The 22654-nt window shown below is 36.1% G+C and overlaps 1 protein-coding gene across 1 annotated transcript in view; it reads right to left on the reverse strand.

Annotated features, from left to right (window-relative positions):
- LOC111141013 (RAN binding protein 17) overlaps nt 1-22654 on the reverse strand; it is a 315346-nt gene that overhangs the window by 278875 nt on the left and 13817 nt on the right. The window contains exons 4-9 of the mRNA XM_022493328.1: nt 16103-16269; nt 12038-12103; nt 7160-7264; nt 5564-5729; nt 2550-2623; nt 223-342 (exon numbers count right to left, since the gene is read on the reverse strand). Coding sequence (XP_022349036.1) covers nt 223-342; nt 2550-2623; nt 5564-5729; nt 7160-7264; nt 12038-12103; nt 16103-16269 — 698 coding nt within the window. The remainder of the gene's footprint in view (nt 1-222; nt 343-2549; nt 2624-5563; nt 5730-7159; nt 7265-12037; nt 12104-16102; nt 16270-22654) is intronic.

The raw sequence follows: 22654 nt of genomic DNA on the forward strand, positions 1-22654 counted from the left end.
GAATGGAAAAAAGTGAAAAAGGAAGAACACAGAAGTCTGTCAGGAAAGCACCCATTTTTTTTAAAACTGCCCGTTTCTACTACAAATGAGATCTAAGGAAGATGGATGTGATACTTCACACTTCCTTCCAGAATCATAATCAAGTCACGAATTTATTACACCTTTCAGCAGAAAAACTGTATTTCTACATACTAAGTATTAATTAAATTACTTCATAAATACCTGAGGGTTTTCAAGTATCCTTTTTACTCCCTTAATTAAATTACCAAGGTACTTGGCACGTTCAGGACTGCTAAATAAGGACCTTCTTGTAGAAGCAAACTGAACTAAACATGAAAGTGCCTAAAAATAGGAACAACAAAATTCATTTCAATTTTAAAAGTAACTATGGCCACATGTAAGGAACACTGTCTTCACATAAAAAAAGTATTTTTTAATTTTAATAATAGAAAAGTACTACAGAATCCAGAAATCATGAAAGCTACACACCATCAACCACCACCACCACCCATCACTCTTCAACCCCACCACTAAAATTTCTATTCATCTGTATTCTGTTCTAATATATTTTCCTATGTTAAATATGCCAAAGCAACCTGGGCAGGCATACACTCCAAAGACTCCCAATTGCTTCTGCTGCCCAGCTCTGTTCATGAACCAATAAAACAGTTGTTCTACAGAAAATAAAAGATGGTTTTGTGGTAGACTATGTTTGAGAAATACTGTACACTATGTACGGTAGTATCCTGCAAGTGGGAAAACTTTGCTTTTGTGTAACTTGGTATAACTTCACTTAATCCAGTATATCCCCAATTTATGTGGTGATAGGACATCTTATCCATACCATTCATTAAAAAGTTGAGGAGCAATTTGGAGAATGCTGCTAGGAACATTAGCTATTCTACAAAAATGGTCTAGTTATCTTCTAAAAGTTAATACTTTACCAGACAATTTCACTACTTGGGGTCTTAATTCTACTACTGAAAACTGCTGGAATCTGTCTGATCATTAAGTGAGAGGCCCACAGTTGGCAGCTTTTCAGGCCAAACAGGCCCTCATAGGTTTTGTTTTGGTCCACATGTTTGCCAACTTCATAAAAAAATTAGAATTGGCTGTTAAGATTTAAATATTTTAATGAAGAGATATTAAATAATGTCTGGCTCTCTTAGAAAAGGTGAGAACAGCGACAAGAATCAGAGTATGGCCTTTTAGATGTTCTCCAGTTTGCCGCCGTCCTTACTGTTAAAAAAAAAAAAAAAAAAAAAATTCCTTAGGCAATTCTGATATACTGAAGGTTTGGGAACCACTGGTGTTTGGGGGCCAAAAACATCTGGGTTTGAGTCTCAGTTTCATTATATAGTTTGCTACCCTAATAAATTTATCTTAGTCAGTCTGGGTCTGTTTCCTTGTCAACATAGTGAGGATAATAATACTTACCTTGCAGGACCACTGTGAGGATGAAGGGAGATAAGCACCATATAATAGGGCAGGCCCAATAAATGTTAGTTACTTTCTCTTAAAGCAGTTGTTTTACACTTAATTTTTTAAGTGCCAGTAGCTTATGTTATTGCAAAACATAACTGTACACGAAAACATGGTTTTTAAATAACTAAAAACAAAATTATTCTGGTTAAAAGATAGAAGGCTGAAACTCTGGCACCACCACAAACGTGAGTATCCTGTGAAATGCAGTTTAAAAACCACCACCTTAAAACCCTAGACTGAAGAACAGACATGTTTTTTAAAAAAAAGAAGGGGAGAGAGTATTTTTGCAAATCTAGTCTCCCCTTCCAGGCAATAACATATCTAAACAAACACACCACTGATCTGTACTTTAAATCTGGAACATGTTTTTTCAGGAAATGGCAATATCAGAATCCTCCAACTTTACTTCTAGAAGCTTAGATATTAAACTGACAACTTTTTCTTTTTCTTTTTCTTTTTTCAGTCTTGCCTGGTCTCTGTTTTAGGTTCCACAAAGATGGGGTTCACATTCTCAAAGTTACTATATAACCAAAGAGTTTTAAGATTTTTAAGCACACAAAATAATTTAATTCGAAAAATAAATGAACAACTGGAGTGATGAACACAAAATTACATGAGCAGATCCCCTTTTGTTTCTCATTCAGATACACTGATGTGGGCTGGCTGGTGAGCCTAGGGAAGGGAGGATTAAGGGAGAATTCTAGAGAGAGGGAAGGAAAAGGGAAGGTAAACGATGGTGTGGCCAACTACCAGACTGAGACCCAGAAGAAGGGATGGGGACTGGGTAGAAAGGAAGGTACACTTAAAGGGTGACAAGCTTTCCTGGCTCTGGGCAAGAGCTAAACCAACAGCTAGAGGTCCTGGGTTCACCTATGAAAAGGAAACCTGTGGTCAGAATCTGACAAATAGCTCAAGTAACATAAATCCCAGGGGATGTAAAAAAGCATTTCTTGTGAGAGGTGAACCCAATCAAGAATATAAATCAGACTTTTTACACTAAAATAGATACCACCCTTGGATAAAGATTGCAAGTACTTTTTAATGAAATAATGATTTTTACTTACTAACTGAGACAGTAGTGGTGGAAGTGAATGATACAAATTGAAGAAAAGATCCAATGTTTCTGGTTCCATGAAAACTGGAAAAAAAAAAATTTTTTTCTAATACCATTACTTGCATTCAGTTATTTTAATGTGAACAGTAAGACATCAGCACACAAACAAGAACTCTAAGACCTCTGCATGTGGCCAGTCTTATCAGTTAGGCTTAATTCCTTTTTAATTCCTAGCTATTGTCCTTTGAAAAATGAAAGAATACAGAGATAGAAACTAATTAGCTAAAATGTTCCTTATTTCTATGTAGCATCTACAGTTCTTACTGGGAGAATCTTACCATTTTCATCTGTATTACAGTAATATAAACATTTAAGCCAAACAGAATCAAAAAGTAAACACTATTAAAAAGTGTATCATAAAAAACAGCTATACCCTACCCCATTCCAACTACCTTTCAACTCTTAATCTACACTTACATACGTATTTCCAAATAACATGCTATATGACTATTTCTTTGTTTTACCTTAAACATCAAATGAATTTGTTATAAGCTATGAGGCTGGAGCCTCTACCACAACCTGACCTCTTTCAAAATCTATCCGCTATTTTAACAATTTGGGATTAAATCAATTCTAAGTGTTTATATTTATTATGGCTGTGTAAGTAATGTTAACAGCTGAGCCAAGGAGTACACTATGATCTTATTTCTAACACTCTCTGGATTTAATCATAGCATCTTTTCTGTGCTTAGTTGTATATCTATCTGTCACGAATTCTTTCCAAATATTCTGACAGATTGGTAAAATGTTCTTCATACCATTTTCCACATGATCAGTATCATCAAATAACCTATAATTTCCACTTCTCCCCCTTCCCTCATCTCCTAGAGCCTCCAACTTGTTCCTAAATTTGTTATATAATTATCTTCTTTCTATGTTTGCTCATTGTCATCTTGTTTTGAAACTCCCTTTTCACAAACCCCTCATCTTCCATGGTTTTTTTGTCAAGTAACTTTCTGAGAGCAAGCACATAAGGGATAAATTCCAGGAGGATGGGCATGTCTGAAAATGTCTTAATTCTACCTTATGCTTGATAATTTCAGTCTAGTTTGAAAATTATTTCCCTTCAGAAGTTTAGGGATACTATTCCATTGTCTTCTGGCTTCCAGTGCTGATGCCGAGAAGTCTAATGCTGTTCTTGACCCCAGTCCTTTGTAGGTGACTTCTCCTTTCTGGTAGATTTCAGGATCTTCCTTTTATCACTATTACTCTGAAATGATTATGATTATGAAGCTTAGTGTTTCTTTTATTCATTCATTACTATGTGCCCTTCATGGGAGCTTTCAATCTGAAATTTTATGTTTCAGTGCCAAGAACTTTTTTTTTGGTGTTATTTGTTTGCAAATTTTCTTCTTCTTCTTTTTTTTTCTATTCTCTTTCTCAAACTCCTAGTAGTCAGATGCCAGCTCTCCTAATTTTATGCTCTGATATTCTTGTAGATTTTTCTCCTATCAAATCTCTCCTTGCTTTTTTGTTCTACTTTCTGGGATATTTCCCTAACTTTATCTTCCAACCTTTTATTAAGTGTTTTATTTAAGCAACTGTCTTTTATATTTGGAACATTCTCTGAACTTTCCTTTACAAAACAATATCTTATTCTGGAACAACTATGTGGCTCAGCTGGTTAAGTGTCTGACTCTTGATTTTGGCTCAGATCGTGATCTCAGGGTCATGAGATCAAGCCCCACATTGGGGCTCCATGCTCAGTGGGGAGTCTGCTTGAGATTTTCTCTTCTTCTTCTCTCTTTACCCCTCCCCACAATGCATTCTCTCTCTCTTTTTTTCTCTCAAATAAATAAATAAAACTAAAAAAAAATACTAATCTTGTTTCAGGGATGTGTTACCTTTTTTTTTTAAATTTCCCTGGGGATATTAACTATACTTTTTTGAAGTTTACTTCTACTCTTTACTTTGTTTCTACTAAGCTCTCCCTTTATAAAAAAGCTTCTTGAGATAATTACAGATGCATATGCAGTTGCAAGAAATAATAGAGACCCATGCACCCATTACTTAGTTTCCTCCAATGGTAAACTCTTGCAAAACTACACAATCAGGAAACCACACTGATACAATCCATCAATCTTATTCATTTTTCCCATTTTTACATGCACTCATGTGTACATATAGGTGTGTGTTTGTGTTTATGTGTGGTATGTGCAATTCTTATTGCATTTGTTGGTTCATGTATTCATCATGATACTAAGAATACTACATCCCTTTTAATTGTTTTAATCTCTGCTTTCCATATTAGAAGTTTTCACAAAATTGTGGTATTCCCCTGCTATATCGGTTATCCTAATACCCAGTTTAATTTCTTGCGGACAAAAAGGTCTGGTCTTGGGAAGTAAGGGGAAAGGGCACACAGGGAAGAGAAATGAAAAGTTGGTAGTTGCACAGGTGGGAGAGAAGATCCTGGGGACTTTGAGCAGAATACATACTTTACCAAGCCCTAGTCCTCACCTCACCTCTGACTGTAGGAATACCCTAGTGCCATCACCTTTCTGAAATGTGTGAGAGCAAATGAGCTTGCTTTTTTTCTTGGTATCCTTCTCTATAAGGAAGTAAGCTGCAATTCCGCTCTGCTAAGTCCGTTATTCTAATTCATTCTCCTTCTAACTTTGAAAAATACAGTTTCTGTGTTATATCTCTGTGTTATATCCTTTCTCACTCTATTCATCTGAAACTTTCAAAACAGAACTCTTCATTTTCCCTCCCAAACCTGTTTTTCCCCTAACTCTAGAGCTAGCTTTCCTATTTTCCAATATCAAAATATGGAAGCTCCCACGATATGAAGGAAAGCAGATTTCAATACTGGGTATCAGCAGCTACCCTGTGTTACAAATCTTTTTGAATTTTTTGATTGCCTAACAAAAACTAGAAGTAACTGCACATTTGGCAACTATATTGTTTAATTCTGTGCCTTTGACTCTGACCATCATCCCTCACACTAAACTTTCTTCTTACTTGTTCTCCAGGTTGTTGGAATCTGCACTGTGCAAAGATCATCTGCAGATTCATCTGCTGAACTGCCAATGAAGTCAAAGCTAAGGCAGTTGAGGACCAGTTTCAAGACCTGCATTACTAGAGTTTGTTGACCTTCATCCTGAAGATTTAAGGGTTTGGCCAACACCTGAAAAAAGGTGAAAGTCAAGTAAAACTTCATGAAATATGTCAATAAACAAATTGTCACTTCACTAAATCACTTCTCAATGCCAAATTAGAATTAGGAAGGAAAGTCTGCAAAGTTATGTTGTTGTGTATGTCAGAAAAAGTTGTAAAATCACAATCAACAAAAATCTACAATAGACTATTTTTCAAAATTTTATTTTCTAAAATGAGAATAAGACCTTTGACACTTAACTGCAAATTGTAGGCCACCTTCTAAAGTTATAAAAAGAACTTTAGGACAAATACTGTACTCAGCAAGAATGTATAAATCTTTGGGATCTATTTTAGATCAAAGGCTGCTTAGAACAAGCCAGAAATATAATATTCTTCAAGTGGGGAACTTTATGTATAAATGATCCATATTCAGTTACAAAGGTCAGTGCTGCATGAGTCTAAGATTGTTCTGGAGAACAATCCTTACACACCCTACCTCCCCCCTACAAAAGGTCTATTCTGACACAATCAGAATAGATTATCTCCTAAAGACACATTGCGAAATACCTGTGGAAGAAGTGATAACTAAATTTGGGATTCTGCTTTAAGAATAACACAAAGACAAAGAGTTGTTTGAAAAGTACAGAGATGAAAAGAGACTGGTCTGGAGTTGTTACTGCTTAACTGGTTAATGGGTCCAAGGGAGCTCATTATATTCTTCAACATTCTTTTACATATGTTAAAATTTTTCATACAAAAGGAAAATTTAAAAAATAATAGAGGGTCTTTCAGACTGGCCTACTGCAGCAGTTATCCTATTACTAACTATCTAGAGAACTGAAATAATTAGAAACAGGTACTTCCTGGAACATATTTTAGGAAATGCTATATTTCGCCAATTTAAAAGCTTAAACCGCATGACGGAATCCCTATATTACAAGCAAACACAATATAATTATTAATTGTATTATCCCTAATATTCCACAGGGCACCAAGTAGCAAATGGGAAAATATAATTTTCCAAACAAATTATTAAAGTCAACTGTCTTGGCTCACCTATGAATACTAATAATTGATGAATTAGAAAAACTTACTGCCATTTTACTGTTCATCTGCATCTCATTAAAATACAGGCAACAAAAATAAAGAAATTAAGTCTCAATTAGCTTCTGTAATAAATAATCTATAGCAGTAGTAGGAAGACAGTGAAACTACCTAAAGATAAGTTACTGAATTCCCTTTAGATTTTGTTTTATTATATCTCTGGTAAATAAAAGTGAATTTTTTGGAACCTCTTACAGACTCGCAGAAATCTACTGTACCTAAATTAAGATTGCTCACAGTAAATCTTGAAAAGGCAGAATGGGGGTTGGGGAAGGGGGTTTCAATTGAAGTTCTTCTGAAACTTAAAATTTCCTAAATATTCTAAGTAGGATATTGAATTATTTAAAAACTTACCTCTTTTAGAAGAGAGCATGCTAGCACTAAAATGTCTTTGAGAGAAGTGTCACGAAATGAGGTAGCTATTTTCCTGTGTTTTGCTGAAGGTCTAGAATAATCAACCTAAAAAGATCAAGATAAATTTATTTAACCAGACTTAGCAAATAGCAAAGCAAAAATTTACTAAGAAAAGGAATGGAAATAATGATTAAAGAAGCATCAAGTACAGAGTTAAGAGAGCTTTTAAAAATCTATGGGATAAGTGCCCTGCTTAATGTTACTCACAGAGTTAATGGCAGACCCACCATTGGCAAAACCCAAGTTTCTGGATTGTTTCAATTCATTGCTCTTTCTAACCATACCAATCCCAAAATTAGAAGTCAGAATTGATCACACTTTCAGAGGTAATATGAACACAGATTATAAAATAACAGATGGATCCTAAGACTATCAACTCCTGTACCATGTACCATTTCCTATTAGGTAAGCAACAACTTCTCTGTTCCTCAGCTCAGATTGCTCCTGTAAAACAAGAATCCTTAAAATAATCTTCAAATTTTAACTTTCTGTGAATCAGTTAATAATCAATAACAGAAAAATTGTTCATATAAAAGTAGTATTTCTATATACACCAGAAATGTCATTGGTTCATATATCCTTGGTGTTTTAAAAAGAAACCAAGGCGGAAAAAATAAACAACCAGAAATCTTAGTATATAAGCAACAGTACATTCCCTCTGAATATTTATTAGTTACCGGTATATAACTATTAAGAATAAATCTATGAAGAGTAGTTCTTAAGCCTCTAATCTAAAATATGATAAGGTCAAAACTGTACTATTAATGCCATTAATACTTCCATTTATCAACAGCAAACAGCAAACAAAGCTGAAGTCTGATACCCAAATGACCATTAACACCATGGGCTAGAGTCGCTACAGCATTCCTTTTGCTATTTGGAAGAAGAAAATAAACCATTTTCTTTGCTAATGCTTAAACACATTTAAAAAAAAAATCAGTGAGCTCAAAATTGATTATCTGATACTTCCTAAGCTCCATCAAACAATTTAGACTATATTTAAAGCCACATTTACTTATAGAAACATGAAACACAACAGAAGTAATTATGGAAAGTAGTTACTGGAATCTGTAACTGTGGAGGCCAAGAAAAACAAGGCTGTACCCACCTTGAGTCTAGCCCTGACATAAGTACAGTCATCTTGGCAAAGCGGAGGCTGGCACCTTCCACCCCCTCTCCACCCGCTCCCCTCCCCTTCCCTCGGTAGTATGTGTGACATTCCTCGGCCACCCCTGGCTGCCCTGGGGGAAAAGCAAATAGTTAACTTGCAGAGATCACAATCCTGCAAGACAGGAATCTCCCTTGGTTTACCAATGTTCTAGAGATTTACAACCAAGAAGCTATCTTAACAATAGCACAATTTCCAGAGGCAAATAACTCAGTTCCTTAAGCCCTAATGTCGCCCTCCCCACCATAAAACTGAAGGAGGCTGAGGCAGAAGGAAATGTAAATAAAGTTAAATTTCTTCTAAACCTAAATCTCACTAACAAGGACACTTGATAGGAGAAATGTGAAACTTTATCTCTAAACCTCCAAGATAGTGTCCGCGATCATTCCCAAGCATATGACCCACTGATATACATTTAAAGGGTCTCACGAGAAGATTTTTGTTATTGGTAATGAATAACCTTTTCCCCAGACAAGGCTAGCCCCTCAAAGTCCTGGAGACCTCGCTTCCAAAATTCCTTAGAGACTTACATCATCCATAACCCCTTTTGTCCTCACCCGCCGCCGAGTCCACCCCTACTCTGCCTTTAAAAACTCTGACTGTAATCTGGCTCAGGGTCCAAGTCCCTACTCCGCTGCGTCGGGTATACTTGGGCCCAAGCTTAAGCATGTCACCTCAGGGTCCAAGTCCCTACTCCGCTGCATCGGGTATACTTCAGCCCAAGCTTAAGCATGTCACCTAAGGGTCGAAGTCCCTACTCCGCTGTGTCGGGTATACTTGGGCCCAAGCTTAAGCTTGTCAAATAAACCCTCATGTGATTGCATCGGTGCTTGGCTCCTTGGTGGTCTCTTGGACGCGAAAACTCGGGCATAACATAACCAATAGGTAAGATTCAAATTAGCATTTCCCGCATTCTTCCTTTCTTTTAAACCAAACTTCAGTCTGTTTCTCTTATAATATTTCCCTCGATATATAAAAACTTTTCCTTAATACAAATTAATAATAGCATATAGTACTGCAATTGTAATTTATGAAGTACTCTTCACATATTATTTCACTTCTTAAAATAGCCTGTGAAAAATATATTATCCTCTTCTAACATATGAAAATTAAAGTTTACAGGCACACTATCTTAGGCCAACCTCTCATTACTACCAGAAGAAACTCTTATGGAGCACTTGGACATACCAGGCCCTGAGCTAGTAGTTTATCTAATCTTACTAAGATCCTGGAAGGTGTCATTCTCACTTTACAGAGTGTAAATCTGTACGTTTAAAGACATTTAGAAGTCTGTCCAAAGCAGTAAGCAATAGAGCTAAAATACAAATCCAGGTCTAATTTCAGTTATCTTCAAGGCCTACCCTGCTTATTTTACTTGCTTATTCACCGATATCCAGTTTTTTGAGAAGAGGGACTGTGCATCTATTATCTAATGTATACCTATGCCTCTACAATGTAGATATAGGATATTATACTTCTTGATGAGTATATACTGAATATCCTCCAGGAACAGTAGAAACAATAGGCTTGGCTTTGAAAAAAAAACAAGATTGCATATAATCCTCTTTTAGGAAACCTCAAATTTAGGTATTTTTTCTTTTTTTTTTTTTTTTTTTTTTTTAAAGATTTTATTTATTTATTTGTCAGAGAGAGAGAGAGGGAGAGAGAGCAAGCATAGGCAGACAGAATGGCAGGCAGAGGCAGAGGAAGAAGCAGGCTCCCTGCTGAGCAAGGAGCCCGATGTGGGACTCGATCCCAGGACGCCGGGATCATGACCCGAGCTGAAGGCAGCTGCTTAACCAACTGAGCCACCCAGGCGTCCCAAATTTAGGTATTTTTTCTTAAAAAATACATCTTGTTATTGACATTACATGAATTTGCCTGGTTCACATTTAATAATGATAGTGTCTGATTTTCACCATGCACTGTAGATCTCCCTGCTGCCTGGTCAGAAGTACTTACCAAGCGCTTGTTCAAACTGTAAATGTCATAAAATTAGACCAAGTAAAATGTGTCCACAAAAGCCATATTCTTTTTACCATACAAAATCAAAAGCACACTTTAGACCCTGAAGCTTTTTTCAAAAGCACTTGGGTTATATACAAGATAAGCCTAGAACATCTTGTGCCAAAAAGTAAGAAAATATTCAAAGACTGGTGAGTAAATGTCAAATGGACATGGAAGCAAGCTTAAAAGGGTTCCTACTGGCCAAATACGGCAAAATGAGAGCATGAAAGTATGTTAGTAACAAATTATAATCTACTAAATACAATTGGAAGCCAGGAATGCATATTGATATAAATAAGTGAATAAATTGGAAGTCTGATGAGGAATGGGTATTTTGTCTTAAGTAGTTATTATTTACAAGGGAGAAAAAAATAAATCTGCAATTAGAGGAGGAGACCATTTTCATCAAGTAACCAAAGTAGATATCATTAGTAATGTAACAAATCAAATCATGCGCTTCCTGACTGGAGAAAATGAGAAGACCACAGTATCATTTCTGTGATATTCCTAACCAATATGCATAATCCGAATCTAATAATAAAGAAACATCAGACAATCCCAAATTGAGGGACATTTCACAAAACTGGCCTGTAATTTTCACAAATGTTAAGGTCATGAAAAGTGAGAGAAAGATTGAGGAATTTTTCCAGATTGATGGAGACTAAAAGAACATGTCCAATAAATGAGACGCACAATTCTATACTGGTTCCTTTGTGGGACAAATGGATACTGGTACATAGCCACAGGGGAGAAACCGTTACGCGCTCGGAGTGGAGGAGTCAGGGAGTGAGGTCTGTGATAACGTAAGGGATCACTTTAAATTTAAGATAAGCACCCGATAAAACTAGAAATATTCTCTAATTCCTGACTGAACACAAGTTGGAAACGGTTGTTTTGGCTGATTTTTTTTATGTACAGAACTATACTGACACTCCAAAGGGAGCTGGCAAGTAGTCCTGGGTATGCAAGCTCTTCATATTCACACACACACACACACACACAAACGCAGACTACTGAACATGACAAGAGTTTTAAAATATAAACACTACCTCTACTCCCCTTTATTTTAACATTATCTCACAGAGAACCTAACTTCTGCTTTTGTTCTGTTTAGAACCATGCTAAGTACAAAAGTGAGCAGAAACAGGTGACAATGTGCTCAGCTGCTGAGCTCATAAAGGCACTGTTGGGGGGAAGCACGGCTTCTGGAAACTCCTTGTACAGGGTGGAAATTCATGCCAGCAAGTGGCCAAGTGCCAAGTGGCCTACTCTTTGAGGAGTCGTGCTGTGTACCCATTGTTGAGAATCCATTCACCAAACTGCTTGTCTTTTATTTGTAAGCAAATAAAGGTTTGTTTCTTTTCATATAATTTTTTTCTTATGGTTAGTGTATTACTATATAGAGAGGATAAAAGGACAATTCACCAATGGTCATGCAGCAGGAACCATGCCTAATTCCCTCTTCCTTGCAGTACCTCACACTATTTCTGTTACTTTCAATAAGTGTTCCAATACCCAATTATCCCACCAATAAAATTCACAAAAAACTTGATTATTCAGAGTTTTATGCTACACAAACATTTTATATGAAAGAATCAGCATTACTTAGCAAACTTCACGTCACTATTAGATGGAAGGCTTACCAGGTTCATTTCCTGAGTCAACTCGGAGAGGATTATTACTCCTATTATGCAGTGCTCCACAGTACCCTATGGAGAAAACAACCAAGTGTACCCTAAGTAGAGACATATTATTGGTTCTTAATGTGTAAACAAATAATCAAACACTGAAACATCACATTTTCCTAATAATGTCTCTACTAAAATATGTAAAAAAATATTTATGATGTCTACAAAAATAATTTTGAGTTCATTTTTTGAAGGATAAATTTAGGTACACACAGAGCTGAGTGAGGAAAAAAGCTCACCTACCCTAGAAATGCTAAATACTCTAAAAAATGTTTATAGCATGTAGGACTTATATTAAACTAAACCTTAAAATACAAGAGTTTAATAGTTTTCATGAGACTGCGTAAGACTGAACAAAAATTGCTCTTTAGTTCTATAAATTTGCTTGAAGGCTACTGAGATAGCTGCACTCAATAAATAATAAATAGCTTAGGAACTAATCTAAATCTCTCAATCTAATATCACATAAGATCACTTAGGCCTTTTTAATATTATTTAATAGCACATGTGTACGCATTTATTATGATATCTAAAATGAAGGCGTCTAAAGTGTCCAATGCACTGGGGTAAATTAATACATAACTATCAATATGGTATACAGCTTCATAGCCTCTATAATGTTTTTAATTTAATCAGCTCCCAATTTAATCTCAAAAACTTCCTTCAAATCAAAATTCAGATTTTACATGCACTTTTACTAACAAATTACCCTATTGCAAAATCACATTGTAAGTATAAAAACTAAAAAAGTAACATCCAGGGATGCTTGGGTGGCTGAGTCAGTTGAGTGTCCAACTCCTGATTTCAGCTCAAGTCATGAGCTCAAGGTCTTAAGATGAAGCCCAGGACACAGTCTGCCTGAAATTATCTTTCTCCCTCTCTCTCTGCCCCTCCCTGCACATGCGCTCTCTCTCTCTCTCTCTCTCTCTCTCACAAATAAATAAATAAATCTTAAAAAAACATTCAATTATAGTGTAATCATAAAAAAGAAATAATACAGATTACAAGTTTTTCAGGTCTTTTTTTTAAAAAAAGATTTCATTTATTTATTTCAGAGAGAAAGAGGGAGCACACGAGTGCACAAGCAGGGGGAGCAGCAGGCAGTGGGAGAGGGAGAAGCAGGTTTCCTGCTGAGCAGAGAGCCCGAAGAAAGGGCTCAACCCCAGGACCCTGGGATCATGACCTGAACTGAAGGCAGACGCTTAACTGATTGAGCCACCCAAAGGCCCCACAAGTTTTTCAAGTCTGAATTTTATAGTTGGTCATTCCTTCTATGTATTATCTCAGGATAAAAAAATTAAAGTCACATACCATAATTTTTGCATTTTATTTCTTTATGGCCCTTCACAACAATCTCAACTGTTTGAACTAGGCTACACATTTCCTGTTACTGAACCATCGGCCCTCTGAGTAAGCACACCAGGTCAATGCTCCTCGAAGTGAGGCTCCCTGATGGCCTGCTGGTCATCTGCAAACTCAATGCTAGTCTCAGAGTGGCTTGGGATTCATTCATGATGGATGAGATAAAAGAGTTTGTACAAGATTATAAGCCTGTTAAGTCCCTACTAAGTACACTGCTTAGTTTAGCCAGCATTTTTTTCATAGCAAGTCTTCCTCAGTGAAGGAAGCACCACACTGATTTACATTCTGCTCCTTATCTCATTGTGAATCAGTAATGTGGCTAGCACTGTCATAGATGACAGGAGGCTCTCCTGGGTATGTATGTAGAAAAGAAGCCCATCAATGTTTGTAGTGTGGCAGCAGTAAGACTGCAATAACAGAGAAAAGAAGATGTACAAAACCTCAGGCCATTAAAGATTTAGCAAATTTAAAATAATTTTTAGTACAAAATTCACAGAAGCTGTTAATACCCAAAGGGGGTACTCTATTTGAGTACTTAAACATTAAAGTGTTTTTTTTTCTCTTTTGTCTAGAAATTTATTAGACATAATCAATCTATGACAGTAGAGGATCTGGACAAAGAAAAATTAGTTGCTCAAACTTTTTACTTGCCCTGACCTAGCAGCTTTTGATTCACTTAAAATTCCCGAAGTATTTTTTCAAATCCCGTTACCTTGATTAAACACTTTAAAAATAAGAGCGCCAAGGACCTGAGTCTGCTTTTTAAGAATCTCATTCACATTTATGGGAAACGTATTTAGCGCGCGTTTCTTTTCTCATTTCCATTCAGGTAAGTAAATGGCCTTTCTCGTGACTCAAAGTTAGGTTAAGTCATACCCAGAAAACAAGTGCTTCCTTTTGTGATACTTTGTTAAACTTTGAAGACCAAACATTTTGTTTCTTCTGTTTTTCCAAAACTGACAAGAACACACGAAAGCTCACCTTAAGTTCAACTTACCAGCCACTAGAAAGAGAGCTTGAGAAATGTTAACCAACAAGAATGACTTCATTCCATTCAGTTTTCAACCTTAATTTTATTTTTCAAAAACTCTGAAGTCTGTTCTTGCCTACACTAATGATTCTTGAGCTGTGTGTGATCTTAAGAAACGACAAGAGAGGGCGCCTGGGTGGCTCAGTGGGTTAAAGCCTCTTGCCTCCGGCTCAGGTTATGATCCTGGGATTCTGGGATCGAGCCTGGCATCGGGCTCTCTGCTTGGCGGGGAGCCTGCTTCCTCCTCTTTCTGCCTGCCTCTCTGCCTGCTTGTGATCTCTGTCTGTCAAATAAATAAATAAAATCTTAAAAAAAAAAAAAAAAAGAAAGGAAGAAAGAAACGACAAGAGAAGACTGCTATTTTGTTAGCCAAAACTGCAAGTACAACTCTGGAGTGAGGAAGTCATTTGTCTCTGAGCAAACCATCCACTGCTCCAGGGCTGCTCACCTCAGGGCTAAAAAGACATGGATTCCTGAGAAGTTTTAGACGATCAAATATTTGTTAACCAGGGTTTTAACAATATGAATAAAAGGAAAGCATCGTAGTCTAGTGTTTCATACTCTGAGGTTTCTAGAATTGCACTACATGGTAGAGTTCCATCTTACACAGGGATTTACTGCATAAGAAATAAAATCTCAGAAAATCCAAATTGCCTCTAATTGCCAATAAACCAATACTGAACTATCTCTCAATCCAAACTGCCAGTTTTCCCTCAAGAACTGTAACAGATCACTGCTTCTGCAGCAGAGAACCAGCTGAAGTGCCTTTCTTGCAATTAGGGATAATGTCTGTATGAAAAAATATGTATCTTTAAATATCCGAATCACGAGCAAGGCAGGATGGTCATCCTAAGAGGCATGCAGAGACTGGAAATAGCAGATTTGAGTTTGCCACACCACACCTCAGGACACAGACTACTCTGTGGAATGGCAAGCAGAATCACCAGCACAGTGTATATGACTGTCCTCTTGCTTATTTTTCTTTATTCTTATTTTTTGCAGTTCAAATACCCGAATTTGCGCAGGTTAAATGAGTATATGCTAAAACTTGAATCATTTAAGTTAAAAATATCCTTAAGAAACTAGCATAGTCAATACGGTCTAATGCAAAAGTTAAATATATGTATCCCTTAAGTTAGAAAACTTGCTGAAATGCTTGCTTTATGCTTTACTAGGTCATTCTTCAACTGTATGTAATTCACTTAACTTTCCTAAGCCTCAGTTTTCTCATTTGCAAGTGAGATCCACTTCAAAGAGATGTAATGAGCATTAGATCACATCATACTCAAAAAATATTAGATCCGTTTTGTATGTATGTAGTACATAAACATGCATGTTAGAAAGGACAGAACATGTATTTTTGAAATTTTCTAATTTTTGTGTATTTTCTAACATTTTAATGTTCATTCTTCTTGTCTGAAACTTCTGTAATGCCATGATGCTCATTTACTGGCAATAAAATATAAAGGGCCCAAAGGATAAACAGTAAATTGTAATTAATATGGTACTGGTAGTCACAGAAGAAACCATACTTAAGAAAAGAAGTTTTCTAAACCAAAAAAAAAAACCCGAAAAAAAACAAAAAAACCAACTAGTGATGTTCTAATAATGCGATAATGCCTTCTTACCTGAAGGAACTTCTTCACATCAGCAATAATTTCTCTGAAGATAAACTGGTCTTTCTGAACCTCAAACCATCCCAGTTTAGTGATTTTAGCAATGACTTGAATTAGAGCTTGGATAACAAAGGGCGCCAGCTTGGGCTGTGATGCCACATAATTAAGAATGTAGTTTCCTGTAAGAAAATATTCTGCGATCATTTGAACTTTTCTGTAACATGATGTGAATCTTGTGAAGAAAAACAGCTGGTAATGACACATTCTTTGACAAAAAGCTAATCCTCTTCTCCAAGATATATACTTACTTAAATAGTCATTTCTGCTACAAGGCTTATTGTGGAAAAGGAAATTTGCTCCAATTCAATTTAAATATTAGGGGATAATTTGAGTGTAATGAGAATGTCACTTTTGTTTTTGCATGATTTCACGTAGAAAAAACTGCCAGGTGAATACAAAACTGCAACCAGGCCAAATGAAGCAAACCATATACAAAATGCGCCACCTCAAACATCTAGTAGCTGTCTCAGTTCACCTCACGTGTTACCTGCCTCACACAACCTTATCTGGTTTTACACTTTTCCATCCTATTTCAGATAATCTTCCTTCACCACTTCATTATGATTCACAAACTGCAACCCTCTGAGGTCCACATCCAAAAACAAAATTCAGATATTCAAGATAAAATGCTTATTTATTCTACTATTTAAGTATTTCTTAACCATTTAACATGTGTAAAACTCTACTAAACCTTCTATTAGATTTCTTTTTTTAATGTGTCACTGACGAAGTTGAGTTTTATTTCCATGTCCAATTTCTCTCCTGAACCCTGTGATTTTACTGCATAACAATGCATAGCACAGTCACTTTTATGGATGCATATGTCTTACTATAGCAACACTGACTGTACGCTATCCTGTTTAAGTGGCACAAAAAATACAAGTAGTACAGCATGGTAAAATAAGTATATAAGTTATGGAAAGTACAAATAGAATAGTAAATTAAAACTTGGAACAAAGCTGATATACCAAAATCATTAAAAGTGGGTAGCAAATTTAGCTATGAGTTTCCTAGTGGATCAAATAATTGAGGTCAGGTAACAAACATGCCAGAAGTCTAACAGAAAAATAAAGGGAAAAACTTTTTAAAAAGGAAAGGATTCCATTTCTACTTTGGCCCCAAAGGCCAGAATGCCATTAGGGAAAAGAGTGAAGAAAAGGTATATACCTCAATATTTAACTAAAAATAGCTTTAATGGAAACAGGTGCAGTGAGATTCTTACATTTAAAAAAAAAATTCTCGGGACGCCTGGGTGGCTCAGTTGGTTAAGCAGCTGCCTTCGGCTCAGGTCATGATCCCGGCGTCCTGGGATCGAGTCCCACATCGGGCTCCTTGCTCATCAGGGAGCCTGCTTCTCCCTCTGCCTCTGCCTGCCATTCTGTCTGCCTGTGCTTGCTCCTCTCTCCCTCTCTCTCTCTCTGACAAATAAATAAATAAAATCTTAAAAAAAAAAAAAATTCTCATGACTATCATATTTCAACCTTAATTTTTATTAACATCAAGATTAGATAGTTATATAAATAAATCTTTAAAAAAAAAAGATTTATTTGAGAGACAGAGAGAGAGGAGGACAGGGAACATGAGCAGGGTGAGGGGCAGAGGGAGAAGGAGACACCCTGCTGGCCATGTGGGGCTCAATCCCAGAACCCTGGGATCATTCCCTGAGCCAAAGGCAGATGCTCAACCAATGGAGCCATCCAAGTGTCCGAAATTAAATTTTCTTTAAAAAGCACAGATTTTTCTAGAATTAAGATGGATGTAAAAAAAAGGTTTCTCCTATGCAGTAATATGGATATCCTAAGCTTCATAACTTGTAATGTTTTATTTTAATAATGAAGCTTAAGAAGAAAACACTGCTTCTAGAATATAAAAGAAAATCTGGTTTATTTACCTCAATTATTTTTACTACCTTGAAAATTTTTAACTTGGAGGGGATATGGGAATCTACATGGGGGTAATGATAACCACTAAGAGGGTAATCTCAAGATAATCAACAAAATGTGAGATCAACCAAGTTTGACATTTAAACTAGGTCCCAATATACACACCTTCCCAGACTACCCAAGTAAAGACACTGGCTAACAAGTTTGTCATGTAAGGCAGAAAAAAAATTAATACACTACACGTTTGTTATTTTAGCTGAATACCTTACATAAAATACTCTCATGTTATGCTTTTTTACAGGACTTCTAATATTCTTCCAGTTTAGTGAGTGTCCATGATAATGATCAAGTAAAACAATATGCATCTCATCATCACCAGCCCAAGGTAACAGAGAAAAGCCATATCAAGAAGAAAATGAAATGCTCAATAAGACACAGGAAAATGAAATAAAACAGCTAAAAAAGTCCCAGAGAGAAGTTCACAGAAAGTTGGAAAGCTATGCACTAGAGGCTCTTCAGGTGTGGAACCCTATGTAACAATAATATTTAGTATTTATGATGCAAGTTAGAAGGGCTTCCCAGCAAATTCCTTATGTGGCTCTCATAGCAATGTGAAGATATTGCTATTATACTATTATTACTATAAACTTGTTTCTTAGGTAAAAGATACGAAAGTGAAAGAGGTGAAATAACTTGTCACACTGACCAAATTGGGACTAAGTCAGGTTGTTTTGGTTTAAGTTTTTGTTTATTGCTTCCAAATACTAGCCAAACCTTAAGTCTTATTAGTAATGAGTAACTCAAAACTTGCAGACATCTTTGGTAATTTACCATCATTAGACTGATGTCTTTGGTATTACACATTATGGGAATTTAATATTCAATAGTTCTTGACTAATTGATTTTTTTTAATTTTATTTATTTATTTTGACAGAGAGAGATCACAAGTAGGCAGAGAGGCAGGCAGAGAGAGAGGAGGAAGCAGGCTCCCCGCTGAGCAGAGAGCTGATGCAGGGCTCGATCCCAGGACCCTGAGACCATGACCTGAGCTGAAGGCAGAAGCTTTAACCCACTGAGCCACCCAGGTGCCCCTGACTAACTGATTTTAGGTTAAAAAAAAAAAAAAAAGCCACAAAATCTATCAGAAAACACACAACAAGAATATAAAAGAAAAGGGGAAAGATTCAATCTCTACTTTGTTCCCTAAGGCTAATATGTTATTTGAGAAAAAAGTAAAGAGAAGGTAAATAACCCCAATATTTAAAGAATTCTTTGATGGAAATAACTCCAAATTCCAAGAACACAAAAATTAGAGTTATATTCTATGCCTGGAGTTTGCTTATGAAATATTTGGAGAGAGAGAATAGATGGGACAAAAGAAATGATCACAAAATCAAGATAAGACTTATGAGGAGAAGATGTGGAGAACCTAGAACCTCCATGCATTGCTGGTGAGAATGCACAGTGGTACAGCCACCTTGGAATACAATATAGTGGTTTCTTTAAAAGTTAAGCATAAATTTATTTATGACCCAGCAATTTCACTCTTAGGTATCTACTGAAAAGAAATGAAAACCTATGTCCACACAAAGACTTGTTAGGTCAATATTCACAATAACATTATTCACTGTGGCTAAAAAGCAGAAATAACCCAAACGTCCATCAAGTAGTGAATGGTAACAAAATGTCACCTATCTATACTAAGGAATATCACTCTACAATAAAAAGGAACAAAATATTGACATATGCTACAACATGGATAAATCTCAAAAACATTTTGCTAAGTGAAAAAAGTCAGACACAAAAAGCTACATTTGGGTATGATTGTATTTATATGAAATATTCACTAAAGGTGAATCTATAAGGGCAGAAGGCATCCAGTGGTTGGGGTTATGGGAGCAGGACTAACTTAGTAAGCATAAGGGATGTTCTGGGGGTGACAGAAATGTGCCAACATTGAATTGTGATGATGTTCACACAACATGGTAAATTTACTAAAAATCACTAATTGTACACTTAAAACAAGTCAACGTTATGATATATGAATTACACCTCAATAAAGCTCTTTGAAGGGAAGAAAGGAGGACCAATCTATACAGGTAATTAAACTTAAGCTACACTTTCATTTGAATAGAAGACCAGAGAAACAACATTAAATAAGGCACCAAGGCAGAAATAACAGGGCATAAGGGGAAGACCTTCTGTCACAACTACAAGACTAGTACCAATGAGCATACACAGTTACAAGAATGGTCCATCAATTACAAGCTCATAAAGGGACTTGAATACTAAGCTGAGGAAATACTATTTAACTGATGAGCAATAGTAAGCCATTGCTAATTATACTAATAAAGGCAGAAAACAGTGTGGTGAATACTAACTGGCAGTAGAGTTAATGTTGGAAAATAATGGGGCTATGTAGTCTGGGCCTTCCCATGAAAAACTGAGGATTCTGAGGGGATGTGAAGGCACGGCGACTGCTGAAGCAATTACTCATAGCTTCCACTTTAACTGACACGTGAATTATTCTACTGACACGTCAGACATGTCATGACATTCTAATCTACTTGCAGAAATAAGAGTAGTAAGTTAAACCGACGAAACTCATAAGGAGAACACATCATTTGTTGCTTGAAATTGTATTCTAAGTTTCTACTTTTCTCTTTTTTCCAAATTTCCTTTAATGAGTGTTCCTCTTTAAGTATTTATTTAAAAACAAATAAGTCAAATGGGCCATCTGACAATAGGTCTGTATCTTTCAAATAAACTGAATCAGTAATTATTCTGCACCAGGCCCTGAGGGGTTCACTGGTGGGCCCTACCAAACATTTAAGGAAGAAATTATATCAATTATCTTCAATCTCTTCCAGAAGACAGAAGCAAGAGAATTCCTTCTAATTCATTCTATGAGGCCAGCACTACCTTAATAACAAAACCAGACAAAGATGTTATAAGAAAAGAAACTACAGACCAATAATCTCTCAACATAAAGAAAAACCCTCAACAAATTATTAGCAAATTGATTCCAAAAATGCATAAAAAGAATTATATACCACAACCAAGAATTATATACCACTACCAAGTGGGATTTGTCCCAGATGCAAGTCCAGTTCAACATCTGAAAATCAATTAATGTTATCAAAAGAGGAAAGAAGGAAAATCACATGATCATTTTATTAGATGCAGAAAAAGCATTTAACAAAATCCAGTGGCCAGTTATAATAAAAATTCTCAGCAGAAAGAGAAGGAAACTTTCTCAACATGAAAAGAGTGTTACAAAAAACCTAAAGCTGACGGATGAAACCAAAGAAGAACTAAATAAATGGAGAGAGATTCCATGTTCATGGGTTAAAAAGACTCAATGTTGTCAAGCTGTCAGTTCTTCCCAAACTGACCTGGAGATTCAATGCAATCCAAATCAAAATCCCAGTAAGTTATTTTGTAAAAATTTACAAGCTGATTCTAAAGAGATTCATAGAGAGGCAACTGATCTAGAATACCTGTCACAATACTGAAGAACAACAAAGCTGGAAGTCTGACACTCCCCAGCTTCAAGATTTATTATAAAGTTCTGGCACTCAAAACAGTACAGTACTGGTAAAAGAACAAATAGCTCAATGGAACAGAACAGAGGGCCCAGAAAAAGACACACATGAATCTAGTCAACTAGTCTTTGACAAAGGGACAAAGGCAAAAAAGAATGGAGTGAAGACAGTCTTTTCAACAAATGGTGCCAGAACAAGTGGACACCCACATGCAAATAAACGAATCTAGACACAGACCTTACACTCTTCACAAAAATCAACTTGAAATGGATCACAGTCCTAAATGTGAAGCACAAAACTCTAAGAACTCCTAGAAGACAACACAGGAAAAAAACCTAGACCATCTTGGGTTTGCAATGACTTTCTGCACACAACAACAAAGGCACACTCCATGAAAAATATAGTGATAAGCTAGACTCACTTAAAATTAAAAACTTTTGCTCTGGGAGGAACAACATCAAGAGAATGAGAAGACAAGCCACAGAATAGGGAGCAAAATCTTTGCAAAAGACTTACCTGATAAAAGACTGCTATCTAAAATATACAGAAACTCTCAAAACTCAACAATAAGAAAACAACCTGATTAAAAATGGGTGAAAGACTTAGACACATCATCAAAGAAAATATACAGATGGTAAATAAAACGTATGAAAAGATGTTCAATCACATGTCATCAGGGAACTGCAAATTAAAACAGTAAGATACTGCTACACACCTACTAAAACAGCCCAAATCCAAAACATTGAAAATACCAAATGTTAGCAAGACTGTGGAGCAACAGGAACTCTCATTCATTGCAGGTGGGAATGCAAAATGGTACAGCCATTCTGGAAGACAATATGACGATTCTTTACAAAATTAAACACAATCTTACCATACAATAGAGCAATTACTCTCCTTAGTATTTACCCAAATGAAATGAACTTAAGCCCACACAAAAGTCCACTTTAGGCTTTATTTATAACTGCCAAAACTTGGAGCAATCAAGTAGGTGGGTGAATAAACTGTAGTACATCCAGACAACAGTGTATCATTTAGTGCTAAAAAGAAATGATCTACCAAGCCATGAAAAGACA

This window comes from Enhydra lutris, unplaced genomic scaffold (genome assembly GCF_002288905.1).
Source record: "Enhydra lutris kenyoni isolate GAN:26980312 unplaced genomic scaffold, ASM228890v2 scaffoldscaffold5, whole genome shotgun sequence".
In the NCBI taxonomy this organism is placed as follows: Eukaryota; Metazoa; Chordata; class Mammalia; order Carnivora; family Mustelidae; genus Enhydra; species Enhydra lutris.